This window comes from Salmo salar, chromosome ssa10, assembly GCF_905237065.1.
Source record: "Salmo salar chromosome ssa10, Ssal_v3.1, whole genome shotgun sequence".
Classification (NCBI taxonomy): domain Eukaryota; kingdom Metazoa; phylum Chordata; class Actinopteri; order Salmoniformes; family Salmonidae; genus Salmo; species Salmo salar.
Window position 1 is genome coordinate 87,002,870 of NC_059451.1, and position 18,118 is coordinate 87,020,987.

General features: G+C 41.5%; 1 protein-coding gene across 1 annotated transcript in view; it reads right to left on the reverse strand.

The window, feature by feature from the left end:
* LOC106560852 (copine-2) overlaps window positions 1-17,307 on the reverse strand; it is a 29,609-nt gene extending 12,302 nt beyond the window's left edge. The window contains exons 1-10 of the mRNA XM_014124226.2: window positions 17,039-17,307; window positions 11,945-12,147; window positions 10,307-10,486; window positions 10,094-10,168; window positions 9,866-9,937; window positions 9,587-9,670; window positions 9,309-9,398; window positions 9,037-9,135; window positions 8,449-8,535; window positions 7,892-7,951 (exon numbers count right to left, since the gene is read on the reverse strand). Coding sequence (XP_013979701.1) covers window positions 7,892-7,951; window positions 8,449-8,535; window positions 9,037-9,135; window positions 9,309-9,398; window positions 9,587-9,670; window positions 9,866-9,937; window positions 10,094-10,168; window positions 10,307-10,486; window positions 11,945-12,118 — 921 coding nt within the window. The 5' untranslated portion in view covers window positions 12,119-12,147; window positions 17,039-17,307. The remainder of the gene's footprint in view (window positions 1-7,891; window positions 7,952-8,448; window positions 8,536-9,036; window positions 9,136-9,308; window positions 9,399-9,586; window positions 9,671-9,865; window positions 9,938-10,093; window positions 10,169-10,306; window positions 10,487-11,944; window positions 12,148-17,038) is intronic.
* Between the last annotated feature and the right edge of the window lie 811 nt (window positions 17,308-18,118).

Sequence of the window (18,118 nt, forward strand, 5' to 3'; positions counted from 1 at the left end):
CGCATGTCAGAAATGTTATAAATTGATTTGCAATCAGAAAGATTTCTGGCTCCCAGGGGTCTTTTATACAGGTAACGAGCTGAGATTAGGAGCACACTCTTAAAGGGAGTGCTCCTAACCGCAGCTTGTTACCTGTAAAAAAGACACCTGTCCACAGAAGCAATCAATCAGATTCCAAACTCTCCACCATGGCCAAGACCAAAGAGCTCTCCAAGGATGTCAGGGACAAGATTGTAGACCTACACAAGACTGGAATGGGCTACAAGACCATCGCCAAGCAGCTTGGTGAGAAGGTGACAACATTTGGTGCGATTATTCGCAAATGGAAGAAACACAAAAGAACTGTCAATAACCCTCGGCCTGGGGCTCCATGCAAGATCTCACCTCGTGAAGTTGCAATGATCATGAGAACGGTGAGGAATCAGCCCAGAACTACATGGGAGGATCTTGTCAATGACCTCAAGGCAGCTGGGACCATAGTCACCAAGAAAACAATTGGTAACACACTACGCCGTGAAGGACTGAAATCCTGCAGCGCCCGCAAGGTCCCCTGCTCAAGAATACATATACATGCCCGTCTGAAGTTTGCCAATGAACATCTGAATGACTCAGAGGACAACTGGTAAAAGTGTTGTGGTCAGATGAGACCAAAATGGTGCTATTTGACATCAACTCAACTCGCCGTGTCTGGAGGAGGAGGAATGCTGCCTATGACCCCAAGAACACCATCTCCACCGTCAAACATGGAGGTGGAAACATTATGCTTTGGGGGTGTTTTTCTGCTAAGGGGACAGGACAACTTCATCGCATCAAAGGGACGATGGACGGGGCCATGTACCGTCAAATCTTGGGTGAGAACCTCCTTCCCTCAGCCAGGGCATTGAAGATGGGTCGTGGATGGGTATTCCAGCATGACAATGACCCAAAACACACGGCCAAGGCAACAAAGGAGTGGCTCAAGAAGAAGCACATTAAGGTCCTGGAGTGGCCTAGCCAGTCTCCAGGCCTTAATCCCATAGAAAATCTGTGGAGGGAGCTGAAGGTTCGAGTTGCCAAACGTCAGCCTCGAAACCTTAATGACTTGGAGAAGATCTGCAAAGAGGAGTGGGACAAAATCCCTCCTGAGATGTGTGCAGACCTGGTGGCCAACTACAAGAAACGTCTGACCTCTGTGATTGCCAACAAGGGTTTTGCCACCAAGTACTAAGTCATGTTTTGCAGAGGGGTCAAATACTTATTTCCCTCATTAAAATGCAAATCATTTTATAACATTTTTGCCATGCGTTTTTCTGGATTTTTTTGTTGTTATTCTGTCTCTCACTGTTCAAATAAACCTACTATTAAAATTATAGACTGGTCATTTCTTTGTAAGTGGGCAAACGTACAAAATCAGCAGGGGATCAAATACTTTTTTCCCCTGCTGTACAAACAAGCCCACATCCTCATGCAGTCCATGCTACTGCCTTTAACCCACTGCCTTTAACCCCCTTTACAGTTTTTCTCCATTGGTTTGGCTCATTTCTTGAAACAGAAATTACATTCTCAAAACTACATGGACAAACCTCCAAACCACTAGGCAATTGTTCACAACAGAATTGAATTTCTCATTCATTTCATCAAATTGCAAATGTCTAAGTACATGTCTCAATGTCTCAGTACATCTTTGCAAATGATTAAGTACATGTAGCCTACATTTAGCACAATTTCCAAGTGAATAGATCTTATCGATCTAAATTGATTGTTGATTCTCAGTCTAATGGTTGTTCGCTCCAAAACGTGTCAGCGTCATTTCATTGTATAAGTCATCACATGCACAATAGTCTGTTCAATTGTCAAAATTAGTCAAGAACATAATACCATGAATACCATATATGAATCCCTTGGAACATTTGATACATTTATTACAGCAATTGACAGTCAGGTGAAACTAGAACTTGACTAACGAAGGAGGAGTTTCACACATCTCAGATGACCAATCAAACAGTATGTTTAGTTACCTGACAGGTGCTGTCCATGACTGTGAATGCTGCCAAACATGTATGTAAAGAGCTTGACCATGCAGGACCAGTACAATTTCTGAACATGGAGGCACCTGGCCAAGTAAATGAACAAGGGCAACTGACTGCTCGAGGAAGAGGGAGAGGAAGAAGAAGAGGAGGAGGAGGAGGAGTAAGGGTGCGTGGTGGTGGAATAGGGGGAAGAGGCCGAGGAGCACGAAGACACCATGCTGTCCCGGATGAAATTCGGGCCACAATTATAGACCATGTCATCAACCATGGCCTCACAATGGCGGAGGCAGGTCGCCGAGTGCAGCCTAATGTGACTCGCTCAACAGTCTCCTCCATCATCCAAACCTTTCGCAGGGAAAACAGGTATGTAGTCAGTCAATTATGGAATTATATGTTGTATAGGACAGGACACTGTGCATAGAGCAAGAAATATATTTATTTACACATTTACCTATTCATTTAGTGTGTGTGTGCGTGCGTGCGTGCGTGCGTGCGTGCGTGCGTGCGTGCGTGTGTGCGTGTGTGTGTGTGTGTGTGTGTGTGTGTGTGTGTGTGTGTGTGTGATAGGCCTACAGTAATATCTTACCTCAATGGGATGTTATGATACTAAAAATGACAAGAAAAACATTGGAGAAAATAAACTATGGAACAGTTTATTTTCTACAGTATTGATGATACAGTTTACAGTAGTATTCCAGTCACTGTGCAGTGATGCATTAGAATTGTGGTAAAGTTACTGTAAGTAAAACAACAATACAATTACATAGGTAACTCATTCTGTAAGGAATACATAAGGTATACATTACGAATGGAGTGTTGTCCTTTGACTTCTATATCTAGGATTGGACGACAACCTTGCACGGGTGGCAGAGGAAAACTTCTCAATGAACAACAAGAACAAGAGATCTGTAACATGGTGATGGCAAATAATGCCATCACATTGAGACAGATCCACGCTGCAATCCTACAAGACAATGCCATATTCCAAAATGTCAACTCTATAAGCAACTCCACAATAGACCGGATATTGAAGAAGCATCAGATGACAATGAAGCAAATTTACAGGGTACCATTTGAGAGGAACTCTGATAGAGTGAAAGAGCTGTGGTACCAGTATGTACATGTAAGTCAGTTACTGGTTGTCCATCATTATAACCTTTTTACAATTTAGCAGTGGTTCCCAAACTTTTTTGGCTTCAGTACCCACTTTACCTGATTTGTGTATCCAGGTAATCCAGGTATGGAAGTATTTGATTTATCTGACTTCAACATTTCGCCTAAAAACTGCAGCTTACTGTATGATGCAATTATCATTATAATCCTTATTTTGAAGAATATAACATACAATAAGAAAAGGGGTCAAAGAGCTGCAATTAGTGCCTCCCATGTAAATCTATCTAATACTGTGGGTTTTACTGTAACATTTCAGTAAGTCTGGTCATTGATGATTTCCCCCCTCCCCTTTCTGTCAAATACCCCCTGTAGTACCTCTGCATATGGGTACATGTACCCCAGGTTTGGAACCACTGGAGTAGTGGCCAGTAGTATATTGAACTTGTGGAGAACATAGAACATTCCTATGTAATTGTCTGTAACTGTAGTGTATGACTCTTCTGTATGACTGATTTGATGTTTTCTTTTTTTACGCTATTGTAGAGAATAATGGCATTGGAAGGAAACGAGACCCATCACATCCTCGTGTTTGTGGATGAAGCTGGCTTCAACCTGGCCAAGGGCCGAAGACGTGGCCGTAATATTATTGGCCACCGGGCCACGGCGGATGTCCCAGGCCAGCGAGGGGGCAATATAACTATGTGTGCTGCCATATCTGAGAATGGTGTGGCCACTCACATCCCCAGTCTTGGCCCATACAATACACAGAAGCTCCTCATCTTCTTGGACCGCCTTCATTTTGATTTGATCCCTGAAAATGAGAGAGGTCTCGTAGGGCCTCACCTACCACAATATGTCATTGTATGGGACAATGTGAATTTCCACCGTGGCCCGCTGCATTTTGGGGGCACTGACTGTTTAAATGAGAAGGAAATTTAGTTTTGGTTAAAGCACCAAGAGTGTTGAGAACTTCCGGTCTGTTTCAAGAAATGAGCCAAAGCAATTGAGAAGGATCTTTGCCATTTTCGTGGCACTGACTCTTTATATGGGAAAGGAATTTAGTTTTGAAGCATGAGTGAACAGTTTTAGGAGAGACATGAGCTTTTGCAAGTGAGCTATAGTGTTGTGCTGAACTGTAAGACTGTTTTGCCAAATGATCTTAGAGTTTTGAGAATGTAATTTCTGTTTCAAGAAATGAGCCAAACCAATGGAGAAAAACTGTAATCCACATCTCTTCCAGCTCCTACCAAACCTGTGGCTGACAACTGGACAGCTTCCCTTGTTCAATAGATGGACAGAAAGATAATGAGGGAGGGATAGATAGATAGATAGATAGATAGATAGATAGATAGATAGATAGATAGATAGATAGATAGATAGATAGATAGATAGATAGATAGATAGATAGATAGATAGATAGATAGATAGATAGATAGATAGATAGATAGATAGATAGATAGATAGATAGATAGATAGATAGATAGATAGATAGATAGATAGATAGATAGATAGATAGATAGATAGATAGATAGATAGATAGATAGATAAGATTGGACAGAATTAGGGTGCCACGTCTTATGCCCGACCCCATGCGTCTCAATCAAGCTCTAGGTAAGATGATGAGTGTGCTGATCAGGCAACTGACTCACATCTTCAGCTTTAACTCCCTTAGTACAGATGAAGTACCACACTGTTTCTTAAACATATCTCTAACCCTTTGTTACACTCTTAGAAAAAAAGATGCTATCCAGAACCTAAAAGGGTTCTCCTATGGGGACAGCCGAAGAACCCTTTTGGAACCCTTTTCTTCTAAAAGTGTAGTGCTTCCGAAAGAGCCGGTGGTGAAGTAACAAGCTAATGTACAATCAGATGACCTTATAGATGAACACTGTTCTACTGAGGACTGCTCCCCACCGCAGGCCTGACCTTTAGGCTGGTTTGACCATTGTTCTAATGCTGCTTTTATTACAATGTTATAAATATTTTGCTCTATAGTCAAGAAGGTTTTTCCTGCAACTACCACAAATACTGTTTTCTTCAATATAAGCAGTGCTCCTCATCTGCATCTCTGTAGAGAAGATTTCCCCTCTAACAGATTAGCATTAAGTATAACTGAATTCTGTGGAACAGAGAGAGAGCCCTGGGTCTCTCACAAAAGAAAAAGAGTTTAAGAGAACTGCAGCAAGCACAGTTGAGGATTTAGATTCACATTCCTTCCCAAACACCAATCTCGAGCTGAATTATAACAAGCAGGTATAATATCCATGAAGCACACATGGGTGAACTATTTAAATATTTGAATTATCATAGTGGATTAAGGTAATGGTGTTATAATCTTACTGGGGGTTTGAACACGTTTAAAAAAAATAAGGATATACATAATTTGACCAAGTAGAAATAGGAGTATCTCCTCTTTTAAAATCAGATACATTTAATAAAACTGTCAGGAATCATTGCACATTTCCTAGGTTTTAGAAAATGTCAACTAAAAGACAAAATCTTATGGATACAGTACAAACACAAATTCCATTGGTCTCTCAAGGGTGACCTATAAGATGTAGCCACCTAAAGCCAAACCATCAAGTTGTGTCTTTCCAGTAATACCCCTATACTGTTTTCTGTCTCTCCCTCTCTTTCATTCCTGCAAAGACAGTCTGCTTTGGCACAAAACACAGTAACTATGGAAACACAAATGTTATATTTGCTTATAAAAAAAATCTGACAATAACATTGGGATAAAATAATTGGTTGAACAGGACCACACATAACCTGCTCATCAGAACAATGTTTGTGGTCCACAACCACATAAATAAACACAACTAGTCACATACAGGTAACTAAAAAGTTGTGGCAAGATGGAACAAGTTAATATTGCCATTCAGGGAATAATAAAAAACAGGTGGAGTTAATTTGTGGCCACAAAATATCTACAGAATATTGGCATAAAAGTCTACATTCTCTCTTGGTATGTACTAAAGTATTTACAGTATGCAACAACATGTCATCATGGTGGTAACAGTTGTTTTTACACGTTTCTAAACCCTGGGTGCTGAGAACAGTTCCTCTGAGTATTTCACGGTAGCACGGATACGTAAGTGGTGGAGGTGTAAAGTGTTTCAGCACCATTGGAGATAAATACCCTGGCTGGCCAATAACGGAGCACTGACACAAAGGTGTGACATCACCAGGGACGCACAATGTTTCTCCCATCAGCCTGAGCCAAAAATAGACCAATGATGATTTTATCCTTCTACAGAGAATTCTGAACCTACCATGTTTCCAAAGATGTACAGTACTGTAAGATGCATTTAATGAATGAAGTAGCATATGCAAGTGGTTTATGTTCAAATAAAAAAAATAAACGTTACATTAAAATATACACCACCGTTCAAAAGTTTTGGGGATTAGTTAGAAATGTCCTTGATTTTTAAAGAAAATTAAATTTTTTGTACATTAAAATAACATCAAATTGATGAGAAATACAGTGTAAATATTATTAATGTTAGATCTATCCCTCCCTCCCTCCCTCCCTCATTATCTTTCTGTCCATCTATTGAACAAGGGAAGCTGTCCAGTTGTCAGCCACAGGTTTGGTAGGAGCTGGAGGAGATCTGAGTAGCAACCATGCACCTCAATGTCAACAGTGAATAGGTGACTCCGGGATGCTGGCCTTCTAGGCAGAGTTGCAAAGAAAAAGCCATATCTCAGACTGGCCAATAAAAATAAAAGAAGGGCAAAAAAAACACAGACACTGGACAGAGGAACTCTGCCTAGAAGGCCAGCATCCCGGAGTCGCCTCTTCACTGTTGACGTTGAAACTGGTGTTTTGCGGGTACTATTTAATGAAGCTGCCAGTTGAGGACTTGTGAGGCGTCTGTTTTTCAAACTAGACACTCTAATGTACTTGTCCTCTTGCTCAGTTGTGCACCGGGGCCTCCCACTCCTCTTTCTATTCTGGTTAGAGCCAGTTTGCGCTGTTCTGTGAAGGGAGTAGTACACAGCGTTGTACGAGATCTTCAGTATCTTGGCAATTTCTCACATGGAATAGCCTTCATTTCTCAGAACAAGAATAGACTAACGAGTTTAAGAAGAAGGTTCTTCGTTTCTGGCCATTTTGAGCCTGTAATCGAACCCACAAATGCTGATGCTCCAGATACTCAACTAGTCTAAAGACAGACAGTTTTATTGCTTCTTTAATCAGAACAACAGTTTTCAGCTGTGCTAACATAATTGCAAAAGGTTTTTCTAATGATCAATTAGCCTTTTAAAATGATAAACTTGGATTAGCTAACACAACGTGCCATTGGAACACAGGAGTGATGGTTGCTGATAATGGGCCTCTGTACGTCTATGTAGATATTCCATAAAAAATCTGCCATTTCCAGCTACAATAGTCATTTACAACATGAATAATGATTACACTGTATTTCTGATCAATTTGATGTTATTTTAATGGACAAAAAATGTCCCTTTCTTTTAAAAAAAAAGGACATTTCTAAGTGACCCCAAACGTTTGAATGGTAGTGTATTTCAAAATGTATTTGTTAGTATGTGTGCGAACATACAGTACGTGTGTGTGTGTGCACAGTGTGTTTGTGTTCCATCCTGAGTTATGTGTAATTTTACATGTTGGAGTCCATTGCCAGGGGTAGGTGGATGTCTGAGTTACTGTAGGTGGGTGGCAGAGACGGTTGAGAGTAGGAGTAAAGGGTCAGAGTTTACAGGTAGAGTGGGAGACACACTGAGTTGAGTGATGACCTCATACTCACAGTGAACATGATCTGGCATCCACCTAAAATATAGTCCAGGAAGGTATAGTCCCTTTCAACCTGAGGACACATTATTCAAACATTATTCAAACTCTGCTCATACTTTTCCATACTCAAGCAAGTTCAAATTGTTTTTTCCTATGGATAAATAATTGGAGGAGGCGCGGCAGTGACACTTTGATAGGACTGAGTCATCTCCATATTCAGTAATTGGCTGCCTGAACAAAGGTGATTACTGCAGGCAGAACCGTGGTGGACTGTGTGAGACTGACAGGTGTTTTGTGCTGATATTAATACATTAATTTAATAGGGATTTGGAGCCATTACTTTAATCCCTGCCTGAAGCAAAGCCACATTACAGGCATTTTGGTTTTTAATAAAAAATACTATTATGAAGGAAAGTCATTAGCTGTGTGCATAACGCTTTAATGTGGATTCATATTACATTTAAAGCTGTTTCCTTTTAGACTTAATATGGCTTTTTGTGATTTCCATAATGGGTTGACTAATTAAGAGGCATAGTGTATATCTGTGAGTCTTTGCGTGTTTTGGTTCACCTTGCATGACTTCAGAATGATGATTCCAGAGTTTTTGTAGCTCTTTTTCTTCTTCTGTTTTTTCGGATTAATGCATTCAAATTCGACCTGGCGGAAAGGAACACTAAGTGAAAAATTACAACTAAGGCCCATCTGCACACCCACACAATTTACACTCATTCTCACACCAGCTCTATTTGGATTTCTGCCATTAGCAAATGACACAAGGTTTTCAGGAAGAAGTTGACAGCCAAAAACTGAAGTAAAATGTAACTTCCTACTTCTCTCACCAGGTGTTACCAAGCTGTAAAATAAAGTGTTACCCAACATCTCTTAGTGAGGTTAAAACAGGCAGTAGATTGAATTGGTGTTAGTAAATAAACACTTGTAAATATCCAAATGAACGGGCATCCTCCATTCAGAAATGGTGAGCTGTGTTAGATGCATTGAGACTGTAGTGTCTTAAGTGAGTCATTCACTCACAGTGAGGAGTGCTTTGAGATTGGAGACAATGTGAAAATGGTCTTAGATCCACATCAAAGCATGACTAACCCATATAGAACAAACTCTCATAGATAAACAGGAACAGATCTAAAATCCATCCCTCACCTCCAGTGAATTCTGGGCTTCACTCATCTTGGTGACAGTGGTCTGAAACTCTCCAATGAAGTCATGACTTCCGTCGTTGTCGTAATCATAGCACAGTACCTGTAATATGAGACAACACACAGGAAGGACAAAAAGATCAGAACATTCCGTAATACCACAAGAAATCACTTCAAATGTATTTGGCTTTTTACATATCTAAAAGGGGATTCCCTCGCTAACATTTTCATGCCGTCGTCCTCAGATGAATGCACATGTTGGTAAACCTCACTTACCTTGATGCTCCTGTCTACGTCCCCATCACAGAGGGAGATGAGTGGTACTGTGAAGGGCTTCCACACCGGGTCCAGAGTGTTCTTTATCACCTGCAGCACAAAAACAGCTACAGAGATACAACTTCTTCCATGTCATGTGGAATACAGAACTCAGATGCTAGGTCAATCCAGTTAATGTATTACCAGGTGGTAATACACCTTGTTTAGTGATATAATACACTTAGTTCTGCAGTGTTGACATTGAAATAGTCTAAACAGCCACCCCCGAGCCAACTCACCTCTGTCCTGTGGACCAACATCCATTTCCCATCATCTCCTTGTTTGTGGAACTCTAGGTAAGGGTCTGATTTACCAAAGAAATCCTGCAAAACAAAGCAATCTTGTTCGACAATGGCCCACATAGCTGCCGGCATACCACGGTGAAGACTTGGAGAGGGCATTGTTGTTGTTTCATGAGCATTGTCTTTATTGACAAAATCATATTGTTGTTCCAAATATTACGTAATAACTTCTTAACAGTGATGATAATATGGTACTACATGGGCAGTGACTCTTACCTTCTTGTCAAGCTTTCTCCCATACAAGGTCAGTGTGATTACTCTATTGTCTGACAGCTCCAACGCAGTTATCTGTACACAAGAGAACCCGTTACTGTATTGTATCCAGTGTAAAACTGTACCATGTTACAGAACGTGTGTGTGTATGTGTGAGTGCGTGTGTGTGGACATGTCTTTATTTCTTGGATCGCTCTGTGGGTATGAGTTGTGCAAGCATGATGTTCTCACTGTGATGGTTCCTTTCCCAGCTGGCTTGCCATTGGCCAAGGTCAGTGACCGGTGAAGTTTCTTATTGGACACAATCTAAAGGTAACAGACCAGAGAGAGAAGTGAGTGAGGGGTGAAAATGCCCAACTGCAAATAAACATAACAAACAGGTGATAAACAGATGCAGAAAGGGGTCACAGACAGACTCTAAGAACAGTGTGACAGGTAGCATACCACCCCCAGTGTACAGATGTACTCTCCCAGGAAGTCATGCTCATACAACTGGCTGCTGCACTTGTCCTCATCAAACAGGGCAAACTTGAGCTTCTGGACCTCCTCAAAATGGTAGTCCACCTTAAATTTCACCCCAAACACTGGATTCAGGTTATTTACCGCAGTCTCTGTTCGACCAATCTGAAAATGATACACAGGAATATGGTTTTGTCAAACAGGTACTGTATTCACACACACAAACGTGCCAACACCGAGTATACAGAGTGGAGCACAGGAGGCTGGTGGCACCTCAATTCGGGAGGACGGGCTTGTTGTAATGACTGGAGCGGAATAAGTGGAATGGTGTCAAATACATCAAACACATGGTTTCCATGTGTTTAACGCCATTCCATTCACTCCGTTTCAGTCATTATTATGAGCCGCCCTCCCCTCAGCAGCCTCCACTGGATTGGAGGTGGACATGTGGGGGTGTGTAAGGTTGAAAAGGCCTTATTCATGTGAAAGATAAAACTAGCTGGTGGTGACTAACACAGTGTATGTGTGACTCACTGATAGAATATTCACATAGTCCTCGACCCCATTGTGCTCTTATCTCTGAGGCTAGACTGGCGCAAACTGTACATTCCAACGCTGCTCTGTCTGTTTGACTGGAACCCCTCGCCTCTGTGTCTCTCCCAGCATCTTCTCTGACTGTTACCTCCCTCCCCTTTCTGTGCTATCACACTTCCCTCTTTACCCCTACAGCACAGATGGCTCCTCCACCCAGAATGAACCCTTCTCTCACGCCGAGACAGACAGGAAGAAAAGCCCTTCCCTTTAAAAACCATTCACTCCTCTATTTCTTCTCTGCGTTTTTGTTTCATATAGCTTTGGAATGTTTGTGTATAGTTGTGTGTTTCATGTGCTGTAGCTTTCATCATGATCCAAAGAGAAACCATTGTCAGGATGACTACATGCTCAGTGAGTTTAAAGAGATTAAATGTTACACCTCTGGAATAGCAGACATCCTCCGAGGTACTTTTTACATATAGGCTACCCGTTTTCAAAACCCACTGGGTATATTCCATGTCCCTTCCCTGTTTGCCTGTAAGTTCCATTCCTCATTACTCTTTCCACGCATCAAGAACATCATGACTCCTTTGTTTCCGTCCAAATTTCCATGGTAACTGCAGCAACCGCTTTGCTGGTTTCATGTTGGAGCCTGCCCTGTTGACCGACAGCCCAAGCCTGCAGCGATCACACTTAGCCTGCTTCAACACAACAGTACCCAGGCAGGCAGGCAGGCATGTCTTTCCCTGGCAATGAGAGGGCACCCGGAGCACACACAGATCCACACTCCTCAAGACACTTCAAAGACGGCTCTGGATTGATGTTTCTTCATTGTATATTGATAACACTGTGTGTTATTGCGAACTTGGCGAGTATCATTCAAAAAAACATTGAGAGCAATCAACAGTCAGAGGATATTTGTTAATGATTATTTCACCCTCTCAAGTGGTTTACTTCACCACTTTATTCAACCCCTACAATCCTTCATTCCTTCCACTTTTCCAACAGTCATTTCTCCTTTTCTCTTCCTTTATAATTGATCCCCTCAACCTTTCCCAGACATGCCCAACCCTCCTCCCCCCTCCTCACCTCAACCCAGTTGCTGTCCACCTCATGGAAGAGCACTAAGAAGGGGTCAGACTTGGAGGCCACGTCTCTGTCCAGCAGGTTGCCACAGCACACGGACAGCTCCACCCTAGTGACGCAGTTCTGGGGACCCATGGTTGGCCCAGAGTCAGGCACCGTGCCAAGCGTGTAGGCCATGCTCGCAGGAGTGTCAGCCCTCCCACAGCCTAGGAACACACACAGCACAGAGAAACAGCACTATGAATGACATTACTGTAGCATGGAGCATTCTGTAGAGACTCATAGGTTCAAAATAAGATGGAGAGACGCACAAAAACAGGAGGATGTTTAATGCAGGGCGGTTAATGACAGAGAATTTGAGACCTATCATAAATTCTCATATTCCATATTCAATAGAACATTAAACACATATTTGATCCATGTGCAGTATCCAGAGAGTTGAATGAATCAATTCAGCTGCATGAAAAACAAAGGTCAGGGTCGCATGCAGAATATTTGATCTACAGGGGTCCTTCATGTGTCATATGAGAGAATAAAATCTGTACTCTGTCAAATATTCATACACAGGTAACGTAATGTAAGGACATGAGGAGTGTGGTGAGGGCTCTTGTTGCTAAGCTACTGATGTGCCATTGTGTAAGACCCTCCCTCCACTGCTGGTGCTAGTGGAACCAGGGTATAGGAAATGGATTATAATACCAACAGATCACAGATGTAGGACTGCATACAGTTACTTTTTCCACATTTTGTTATGTGACTTGTTCTATAATGGATTCAATTGTTTTTTCCCTCATCAATCTACACAGAATACCCCATAATGACAAAGCAAATTGTACATTTATAAAAATAAAAAAAACTGAAATATCACATTGACATAAGTACTCAGACCCTTTACTCAGTACTATGTTGAAGCACCTTTGGCACCAATTACAGCCTCGAGTCTTCTTGGGTATGACGCTATAAGCTTGGCACACCTGTATTTGGGGAGTTTCTCCCATTCTTCTCTGCAGATCCTCTCAAGCTCTGTCAGGTTAGATGGGGAGCGTTGCTGCACAGCTATTTTCAGGTCTCTCGAGATGTTCGACCAGGTTCAAGTCCGGGCTCTGGCTGGGCCACTCAAGGACATTCAGAGACTTGTCCCAAAGCCACTCCTGTGTTGTCTTGGCTGTGTACTTAGGGTCGTTGTCCTTTTGTAAGGTGAACCTTCGCCCCCAGTCTGAGGTCCTGAGTGCTCTGGAGCAGGTTTTCATCAAGGATCTCTCTGTACTTTGCTCCATTCATCTTTCCCTCCTTCCTGACTAGTCTCACAGTCCCTGCCTCTGAAAAACATCCCCACGGCATGATGGTTTCCTCCAGAAGTGACGCTTGGCATTCATGCCAAAGAGTTCAATCTTGGTTTCATCAGACCAGAGAATCTTGTTTCTCATGGTCCGAGAGGCCTTTAGGTACCTTTTGGCAAACTCCAAGCGAGCTGTCATGTGTCTTTTACTGAGGAGTGGCTTCGGTCTGGTCACTCCACCATAAAGGCCTGATTGGTGGAGAGCTGCAGAGATGGTTGTCCTTCTGGAAGGTTCTCCCATCTCCATAGAGTAACTTTGGAGCTCTGTTAGAGTGACCATTGGGTTCTTGGTCACCTCCCTGACCAAGACCCTTCTCCCCCGATTGCTCAGTGTTGACGGGCGGCCAGCTCTAGGAAGAGTCTTGGTGTTTCCAAACTTCTTCCATTTAAGAATGACGGAGGCCACTGTGTTGTTGGGGACCCTCAATGCTGAAGACATTTTTTGTACCCTTCCCCAGATCTGTGCCTCGAAACAATCCTGTCTCGGAGCTCTACGTACAATTCCTTTGAATTCCTTACAAGTGAATTCCTTACAATTGCTCTGACATGCACTGTCAACTGTGGGACCTTATATCGACAGGTGTGTGCCTTTCCAAATCATGTCCAATCAATTAAGTTGGTGAAACATCTCAAGGATGATCAATGGAAACAGGATGCACCTGAGCAAAATTTTGAGTTTCATAGCAAAGAGTCTGAATACTTATGTAAATAAGGTATTTCTATTCTTATTTTTAATAAATTTGCACAAATATCAAAAAAACTGTTTTCACTTTGTCATTATGGGGTACTGCGTGTAGATTGATGAGAAAAAATATATATTTATTCCATTGTAGATTAAGGCTGTAACATAATAAAATGTGGAAAAGAGGAAGGGGTCTGCATACTTTCCGAATGCACTGTATGTTGTACCATAACTAATGAACTGAAGTAATGCATTGTAAGGTTATAATGAACACTTAAAATAAAAAAATAAAACCAAAATGCGCATTTTTCTACATGTCATTTTCTGATATGGTTAATGGATTGTTATATGTAGGCGCCGTATATGAGGTTCTCTATGACGCTCGTTCCATCTAAAGGTCATATATGAGGTTCTCTATGACGCTCGTTCCATCTAAAGGTCATATATGAGGATCTCTATGACGCTCGTTCCATCTAAAAGTCATATATGAGGCTCTCTATGACGCTCGTTCCATCTAAAGGTCATATATGAGGCTCTCTATGACGTTCGTTCCATCTAAAGGTCATATATGAGGCTCTCTATGACGCTCGTTCCATCTAAAAGTCATATATGAGGCTCTCTATGACGCTCGTTCCATCTAAAGGTCATATATGAGGCTCTCTATGACGCTCGTTCCATCTAAAAGTCATATATGAGGCTCTCTATGACGCTCGTTCCATCTAAAGGTCATATATGAGGCTCTCTATGACGCTCGTTCCATCTAAAAGTCATATATGAGGCTCTCTATGACGCTCGTTCCATCTAAAAGTCATATATGAGGCTCTCTATGACGCTCGTTCCATCTAAAGGTCATATATGAGGCTCTCTATGACGCTCGTTCCATCTAAAAGTCATATATGAGGCTCTCTATGACGCTCGTTCCATCTAAAAGTCATATATGAGGCTCTCTATGACGCTCGTTCCATCTAAAGGTCATATATGAGGCTCTCTATGACGCTCGTTCCATCTAAAGGTCATATATGAGGCTCTCTATGACGCTCGTTCCATCTAAAAGTCATATATGAGGCTCTCTATGATGCTCGTTCCATCTAAAGGTCATATATGAGGCTCTCTATGACGCTCGTTCCATCTAAAGGTCATATATGAGGCTCTCTATGACGCTCGTTCCATCTAAAAGTCATATATGAGGCTCTCTATGACGCTCGTTCCATCTAAAAGTCATATATGAGGCTCTCTATGACGCTCGTTCCATCTAAAAGTCATATATGAGGCTCTCTATGACGCTCGTTCCATCTAAAGGTCATATATGAGGCTCTCTATGATGCTCGTTCCATCGAAAGGTCTTTCCATTATCAATATATTTGGAGCGGCAGGGTAGCCTAGTGGTTAGAGTGGTGGGCTAGTAACTGACAGGTTGCAAGTTCAAACCCCCGAGCTGACAAGGTACGAATCTGTCGTTCTACCCCCGAACAGGCTGTTCCTAGGCTGTCATTGAAAATAAGAATTTGACTTAACTGACTTACCTAGTTAAATGAAGGTATAAAATAATTTGATTCAACCAAAGCAAAAGTGTACAATGGGAGCATACTGAAGTGTACAGCATCATCATACACTTCCAACCTAAGCATCTTCATTGATGGGTGGATTTGCGCAAGTGTACAAAAGTATCATATTCTCAATTGCTGGTATAATGTAAACAGTTAAATGTTGATTTGGTATCAGCAATGTGTTTTACACATTTAGTCAAATGTATGCACTGACGATACAATACATACCAAAAATAAAGAGGGTGATAACAGCCCCTCAGTCCATCCAACATTATGGAGTTAACACATTCTCCAAACCTAAGGCAAAGCTTTGGCCAAAGTACGGTTCACATCTTTGTGGGATAGTAGGAAATGGGGAAAGACTACAGGATCTGAATTAGTGACTAGAGTCTAGAACTGTCTCAGTGACTTGAATTCTAAAATAAATAATGCCACATACTGTAGGCGTATTGACGTTCAAATAAAATCTTTGATACTTTAACCTATTAGTTTACATTTCGCCATGTGCGTCACACACTGAAAACTGATTTGAATACAGTAGGCTACCTAAAAGAGTTATAGACCCAAGTCACCACCCTCAGTATCATGTTGTTCTCCTCTCTGTGTTCAGTGTGGTAGAAGGAAGTGACCTCACAGATAAATACAGGTCTGGTTGTCTGCAAACATAAAGTGCCCCTCGGGTGCCCCTTGAGCTGTTCTAATCAGCAGGAAAACTTTTCTCAGACCATTTATTCAGATGGTAAAAAGATTAAATTGGGTATTGGGCCAGTAACTAGGGACATTATCTTCAAATGGTCCAGGCTAAGTCAACACATATAGATACCCATAGATCTATCAAGATGACTATCAATCAAGACAATTGTGAACCCAAGCTGAAAATTGCATTCCCATCTTCACTAATCTCAGTGCTGAAGGACTAGACTGACTGCATCATCTCATCTACTGTGAGAGCAAATGTCACTTGAGAATACTTATGGGGGTGGGTGAGAATTTTGATGGTTGCGTACAATGGAAATTCAAAACATTTCAGAATAGATTTTAACTACCAACAAAAGGGATGAGCACAGGTCAATCCAGAGAAATATGGAGCAAAGATAGATACAGAAAGAGAGAGTATATGTCCCTTTTTAATAGACAGATAAGAGTGAACCTGAGAAGTAAAGACATGAGTCTCAGAGGAGACTGACATTTCTACTTTAGAACTAGAGACAACTGACTCGGTTTCCTCTTGTGGTTGACAGCTTGAGCTTTGTGCTTTCTTTTCACATTAACATCTGACATATCCTGTGTGCCACCATAAATATTTGCATCAGTTTGCAATTTCAGGAAGCAGTACATTGAACATTAAAATTACAATCAATCAATATCCCATAAATACACTGACAATATTTCAGTCAGCACACATTGGAACACATTGCATATTTTATTAAAAGAGACATTTACTTAATTGACATGTTTCCAGACATAATATATGAATATCGTTAAATCGCATAGGATAAAAATACACAAGTGCCCCAATATTCACTTACCTTGGTAAATGTGATTTTTTACTAATACTCTTCTCTGAAGAACGCTTCTTTCTTGATAACTTTAACACTTTTCTTTCTATGCACACATTGACGTTATTTTCATGATGTCCAAAACATATAATCAAGGGAATACAAATTGTTGTGGTTGGCCGCGAGGGGAGGTCATTCTGGTCTGTGACAGTCTCTCGCCGAGTGGTGTAGTGGAGCGATTGAAGTGGTCGCGCATTGCAACTCCACCCGACTCAATCACACGCGCTCCCCTCTATTCAGTTGATAATTGCCTTCAGCAAAATGAGAACATAAATGCTCTGGTTCGGGAATAGCTACATACTTTTATTAACATAGACTATTATTGTGTAATCATTAATCAGGGCCGAATGTTATATAGCCCAATGCGTTTGACACATAAGTACAGTATATTAGGGTACATTACTGTTTCCATTAAAGTTAACCCCAAAAAGCCCCAACATATTTTATCTTTAAAAATATGTAAAGCACAAGCAGTAGCACATTTTCTTTCCTTAACCATTTGTAACACACGTTTTTGTTTTTAATTCCCCAAAATAAGCATATATTACATTTGTTTTACACATTTAGTCAAATGTATGCACTGACGATAGAAAACATGCTCTTTCCATGAAATAGACTGACCAGGTGAATCCAGGTGAAAGCTATGATCCCTTATTGGTGTCACTTGTTAAATCCATTTCAATCAGTGTAGATGAAGGGGAGGAGAAAGGTTAAAAAAGGATTTCTAAACCTTGTGACAATTGAGACATGGATTGTGCCATTCAGAGGGTGAACGGGCAAGACAAAATATTTGAGTGCTTTTGAACGGGGTATGGTAGTAGGTGCCTGGCGGTGTGTCAAGAACTGCAACGCTGCTGGGTTTTTCACGCTCAACAGTTTCCCTTGTGTATTCAGAATGTTCCACCACCCAAAGGACATCCAGCCGACTTGACACAACTGTGGGAAGTATTGGAGTCAACATGGGCCAGCATTCCTGTGGAATGCGTTGGACAACTTGTTGAGTCCATAAACCGACGAATTGACGATGTTCTGAGCAGTGGCGGTTCTAGA